Source organism: Rhinopithecus bieti, unplaced genomic scaffold (genome assembly GCF_001698545.2).
Source record: "Rhinopithecus bieti isolate Rb0 unplaced genomic scaffold, ASM169854v2 scaffold_75559, whole genome shotgun sequence".
Classification (NCBI taxonomy): Eukaryota; Metazoa; Chordata; class Mammalia; order Primates; family Cercopithecidae; genus Rhinopithecus; species Rhinopithecus bieti.
The window spans coordinates 295,802-301,690 of record NW_016828162.1 but is presented as its reverse complement, the minus strand read 5'-3'; the positions used below and the strand labels follow the sequence as shown (position 1 = coordinate 301,690).

Genomic DNA, 5,889 nt, shown 5'->3' with positions numbered 1-5,889 from the left:
CTGCCAAAAAAAAGCAAGGGACTCCTGAGATCTTGACAATCCTGTCCACCTTGGCCAGACCTCATGCTCCTGCCTGGATTTGAGGCTGGGTCCAGTGTCTGCATGCCTTTAGATCCTTTTATCTCAGACCTGCCCAAAACCAGATGTAGTGGTTCTGGGAGTTCATGGGCAGACAATGGTTAGCAATGAGCACAGTGCCTGCCAGTTTGTCACAAGCACAGAGGGTGTGTTTATGCCTCCACACTTCCAGAAAACAGATCCCAGACCCCCAGCAGCCCACCTGCAGAGAAAGACCATCTTCCTTCATTGTGAGAGGAAACCTGAACTCAGACCCAATATATGGAGCTCTGGCAGTTAATGAGCTTAAAAAAAATTGTCCCTGGATCCCTGGAAAGTTCTGCTCCAGAAGCTGCACCATTTTAGCAGTGATCCCTCACCCCACTTTCACGTTTTAGCCTGTCTGCTCAAAACAAACAAAAAAAAGTCTCTGAGGGGCTGGAGGGCTGGCTGGAAGGAGTCCTGCTCTGCTCACCAACTACCCCAGCTTCTCCAGAGACTGTGAACAGAGCAAGATGCTGGCCAACTAGAGATGGTTTGTTTTCCATCTCGATTTTTCCAGCAATGCTGGGGCATTCATTAGATGCTACAATTAGGTTGTACATTCATTAGATTCTTCACTTGGCCAGGTGTGCTGGTTCATGTCTATAATCCCAGCATTCTGGGAGGCCAAGGTGGGAGAATTGCTTGAGCCCAGGAGTTCAAGAACAGCCTGGGCAATATCACAAGACCTTGTCTCTATAAAAATTAAAAAAAATTATCCGGGCTGGGCATGGTGGCTCACGCCTGTAATGCCAGCACTGTGGGAGTCCGAGGCGGGCGGACCACAAGGTCAGGAGATTGAGACCATCCTGGCTAACACAGTGAAACCCCATCTCTACTAAAATACAAATAAAATTAGCTGAGTGTGGTGGCAGTCGCCTGTAGTCCCAGCTACTCTGGAGGCGGAGGCAGAATGGCATGAACCTGGGAGGCGGAGCTTGCAGTGAGCTGAGATGGCGCCACTGCACTCTGGCCTGGGCTACAGAGTGAGACTCCGTCTCAAAATATATATATATAAATAAATTAATTAAAAATTAAAAAAAATTATCCGAGCCAGGCACTGTGGCTCACGCCAGTAATCCCAGCACTTTGGGAGGCCGAGGCAGGTGGATCACAAGGTCAAGAGATCGAGACCATCCTGGCCAACATAAAAATACAAAAATTAGCTGGGCATGATGGTGTGTGCCTGTAGTCCCAGCTACTCAGGAGGCTGAGGCAGGAGATTCGCTTGAACCCAGAAGGTGGAGGTTGCAGTGAGCCAAGATCACGCCACTGCATTCCAACCTGGGCAACAGGGCGAGACCCTGTCTCCAAAACAAAACTAAAAGATTCTTCACCTTAGTTATCTGGATTTCCAGAACCCCATCCTGTCTCTAAGGGCCCTGCAGGGTTCTTCACAGGCATCAAATGTGGCCCTCTCTAGAAGAAGTCTCCCTCTAGAATCACTCCAGAAACACAGAAGGGGACTTGGTGAATGCTTGCTCTGGACCAATCATATTTTCCTTCAGTCTTTGGAGGACCCAAGGGAGAAGTAACCCCTCTTCTAGAATAGACCAGAGGGAGAGTTCCCTATTCCTGGGGGCAGCCATCTGGAAGTACTGTAGATACGGGCTGGGAAGAGCAGGTGGGCACTGTGGCTTCTAGAACTGCCTGCCAGCCATCAGGAAAAGATGTTTTGCTAGTTCTAGAATGTTCGGACAGTTCCAGAAAGGTCCCCCTTCTCTCCAACTCTCCCAACTAGAATCGCTCTGGAAACGGATACCCATTTGCTTCAGGAACACCACAGACTTCTCCAGAAGATGCCAGGCCTCTAGAGCCATGTACTACTGGCTCTAGAAAGATCAGGCTATTTCAGAAAGTCTCCCTGGCTCTCAAGGCTCCAGAGTGGAGACAAGTCTGCATTAATGCCCACCCACTCGGGCAGGAAGGCAGCCTCTGGCTTAAAGATCTTCAGGAACTCAGAGTCTGGCAGGGTGAAGTTGGCCAGGTAGACAGTGTCTCCGCCAGCCAGGTAGGCAGCCCAGAAGCCGAAGGTGCCAATGGTCATAATGGTGTGATTGCACTGTGTGAGCAGGGCAAAGTCTTTCCACGGTGTAGCCTCCTGTCCATCGCCAGCGAACGTCACATCGCCCTGGGAGGTGTCGATGTTTTCTTTACACCACTCCATGCCGTTGCTGGTAACCACAAAAACGGGGGCTTCGTGCCGTGCCCGGAACCAGTCCATGGCCTGCCGGAGGTAGGCGCTGTCGCCCACCACACCCTTCCAGCGCTGAGGCATAACCTGCAGATAGTCCCCACGGCGCACGTGGACGCCCACAAAGGTGCGCGGGCGGTCCCCCGTGCGGCCCAGGCGGAGCTGAGCCAGCGCACTCTGCGCCTCTTCCCGAAGGTGGTCGTGCAGGGTGAACTCCCTGCGGATCTGTTCCCGGAGATGGTGGAAGAAAGTCCAAGAGCAGGGGAAGCCAGAGAACTTCAGGAAAGGATCCCTCAAGTCCGCATACTCCTCCGACATCCAGTCGTGAAGCTGCAGCTCCCGCCACGGCGTGCGGCTGTCCACTTCCGGGGCCAGCACGGGCAGGGTGATGCGGAAGACCGGCGCCAGGGTGGCATGCATGGCAGGCAGGATGAAGGCCCGGCGGCCATTGAGCTGGGCCAGAGCCAGCAGCGTGGCATACTGTCCCATCTGATTACCAAACCGACCATCGGGATAGATAGTCCAGGTGCCGGAGAGGGAGGCAGAGTTCTGGGGACAGGAAGAGGAGGTGTTGGGGCCCATCGGGGTACCCGGCAGGCAGAAGATGGCCACCGGGGGTGTCACCAGGCGGCGGTCTGGACACAGGATCGACAGGCCTAGGCCATGTGGAAAGCTGTCTTGGTGCATATGGAGGAAGAAGGAGAGTGCAGAGAGGACACAGACTAGCAGGAAGGCCAGGCAGAGCTGACGCCGGCTCGGGGGCCACATGGCTGCAGAGGAGGAAAGGTGAATTAGCAAATACACAGAGACTGAGGAGGGGAGGCTGCGGAGGGATGTGGGGGAAGGAAGGTGCCTGGGGTGCAGCACTCCTTAGTCCCAGGGAAAGAGGAAGTCAAAGGTTTAGACTCCTGGGGCTGAGGTAGGGAGCGCCGGAGTCCTGGGTTTGAGGGATGAGAGCCTTGGAATTTCGGGGCATGGGGATTGGAAGACAAGTGGTTTTCAAGATACCCAGGATTTGGCTGGGCGCTGTGGCCCACACCTCTAATTCCAGCATATTGAGAGGCTGAGATGGGAGGATCCCTTGAGCCTAGGAGTTCAAGATCAGCCTGGGCAACAGAGCAAGACTCCGCTTTTACAAAAAAATTTTAAAATTAGCTTGGCATGGGCTGGGAGGGGTGGCTCACACCTGTAATTCCGGCACTTTGGGACACCAAGGCGGGCGGATCACCTGAGGTCCGGAGTGGGAGACCAGCCTGACCAACATGGAGAAACCCTGTCTCTACTTAAAATACAAAAGTAGCCAGGCGTGGTGGCGCATGCCTGTAATCCCAGCTACTAGGGAGGCTGAGGCAGGAGAATCGCTTGAACCCGGGAGGCGGGGGTTGTGGTGAGCCGAGATCGTGCCATTACACTCAAGTCTGGGCAACAAGAGCGAAATTCTGTCCCCCCCCCCAAAAAAAAATTAGTTTGGCATGGCGGCACGTGTCTGTGGTTTCAGCAACACCGGATGCTAAGGCCTCCCCCGGAGCTCACAATGAGCGCGATAGCACCACTGACTGCACTCCAGCTTGGGCGACAGACAGGGACCCTCTCTTAAAAAAAAAAAAAAAGCAAAACAGACAGCCATGGTCCAGGTTCCTGCACCTTTCCTGCAGGAATCTCGAGTCTCCCCTCCTGTAAGGTCCGCTGATACTGGACTCTTCCATCAGCCTGTTTCTCAGGAGTGCCTGTCTGTGAAGGGCAAAATCCACCACAGAGGTGGTGATGGGAAGCGATAGTCCAAGTAAAACAAGAGAGGCTGGAGGGTCAGGAGCGGAAGAAGCATCTTGGTTCCTGGAGGAGTAATGGCTGGGGAGGTGGCGGAGAGTCCTAGGGCCTTAGGAAGACCTGGAGAAGAGGTTGGGGTGCACCTCCTGGCTCTGAAGGAGTTGTTGCTGGGTCCCAGGCACCGGCAGTCCCCACTTACCCGAGCTGCTTGCAGGTGGCAGATCCACAGTCCGCTTTGCCTGGCCGGAGCGCGCCCTCTACAAAGGCAGGCCACATCCGGCCGCCCCTGGAACGCCAGGCGTCCGGCTCTTCGGCCTCGCAGCCCTCCCCTCCGCGCAGCCTGTCCGGACTGGCAGCGAGGGCTTGGGGAGGGGAGGAAGGAGGGGGCGCGGCCGGGAGTTTCGCAGCGTCCGCCTTCCCGGGCTGGGCAGATGGCTGGAAGGTGGAGGCCCGCCCCTCACTTGGCGCCGAGCCCCAGCGCCTGGGGCTAGGGCGATGGCCCCTGGACCCACCGCTCCCCAGATCGGGGATGTGGGGGACCACGCCCTGCCCCTCCGCCCCGGCATTGACCTGCGTGAAGGCTTCACCCGGGGCAGCCTACCTGGCTTGAGAGCAGCCGCGGCATCATTGCGTGGACCCGGAGACGGAGCTCCCAGTTGCAATGCTCCAGCCGGGAGGTCCAATCCGCCGCCCTCTCCCTTCTTGATGCCAGGGCTTAGAGTCGGCCCCCGGCACCTGGGTGCGTCGAGCCTGGCCACGCCCCAGCGGCTGGGCAGGGCCCCGGTACCTGGTCCCGGCGAGCGGAGCGATCGTCCGCCCCCGGCTGCATCCTCCTGGGGAATGGAGAACCTGTTTGCCAGGCTGCCGCGGGAGCGCGCGAGGGCCTCCAGCCTGCAGGTGCCCCCGCGCCCACCAGGGTCTCCGATCTCCCACCCACCCAACCCGCCGTCCACACTCAAATTCCAGAATCCCAGCTCCTAGTCACTCCTTTTAGGGAATTCTAGGGTCCCCTGCTAAACTGCTACTTTCCAGACCTGCATTGCACCGAGGCAACCATTCCAATGCTGGAGACCGGAGTGGAACAGGATCTGTTTCCCATGCCGTCAGCGGGGGCCGTGGCTGCGGGCGCCAGAAACAAAGGCCTCTGCCCGCTTGTCACCTAATTAAAGCATTTTCTCTGGTCCAAAGCCCACCTCCAGCATCGCCAACCCCAAGCAGGGCGGCTGATGTAGAGTCCAGCCCTACGGGGCTTTGAGGGTGTTCTTCCCCTGTGCGGAGACGAGAGATTGTAAGAAATAAAGACACAAGACAAAGAGATAGAAAACAGCTGGGCCCGGGGGACTGCTACCACCAAGACGCGGAGAGCGGTAGTGGCCCTGAATGGCTGGGCGCGCTGATATTTGTTGCATACAAGACAAGGGGGCAGAGTAAGGAGGGTGAGTCGTCCAGGTGATTGATAAGGTCAAGCAAGTCACGTGATCACGGGACAGGGGCTCTTACCTTTTAGGTAGCTGAAGCAGAGAGGGAAGGCAGCATCAGCGTTTTCTTCTATGCACTTATCAGAAAGATCAAAGACTTTAAGACTTTCATTATTTCTTTTTTTTTTTTTTTTTTTTTTTTGAGACGGAGTCTCACTCTGTCGCCCAGGCTGGAGTGCAGTGGCCAGATCTCAGCTCACTGCAAGCTCCACCTCCTGGGTTTACGCCATTCTCCTGTCTCAGCCTCCCGAGTAGCTGGGACTACAGGCGCCCGCCACCGCGCCCGGCTAGTTTTTTTGTATTTTTTAGTAGAGACGGGGTTTCACCGTGTTAGCCAGGATGGTCTCGATC

General features: G+C 56.2%; 1 protein-coding gene across 1 annotated transcript; it reads right to left on the bottom strand.

Annotated features, from left to right (window-relative positions):
• Window positions 1–1,359: 1,359 nt before the first annotated feature.
• Window positions 1,360–5,626, bottom strand: FUT1 (fucosyltransferase 1 (H blood group)). The gene is made up of 4 exons (XM_017864372.1): window positions 5,561–5,626; window positions 5,095–5,328; window positions 4,662–4,893; window positions 1,360–3,063 (listed from the first exon to the last, which is right to left on the bottom strand). Exons 2-4 carry the CDS (start codon window positions 5,098–5,100, stop codon window positions 1,946–1,948), a joined length of 1,356 nt encoding a protein of 451 aa, XP_017719861.1. The 5' UTR covers window positions 5,101–5,328; window positions 5,561–5,626; the 3' UTR covers window positions 1,360–1,945.
• Window positions 5,627–5,889: the final 263 nt, after the last annotated feature.

Bases quoted from the DNA above. Each gene is read 5' to 3' on its own strand.
- FUT1 (XM_017864372.1), bottom strand. The intron at 3,064-4,661 runs GTAGGCTGCCCC...CCTCCTCTGCAG, and splicing joins CGCGGCTGCTCTCAAGCCAG to CCATGTGGCCCCCGAGCCGG.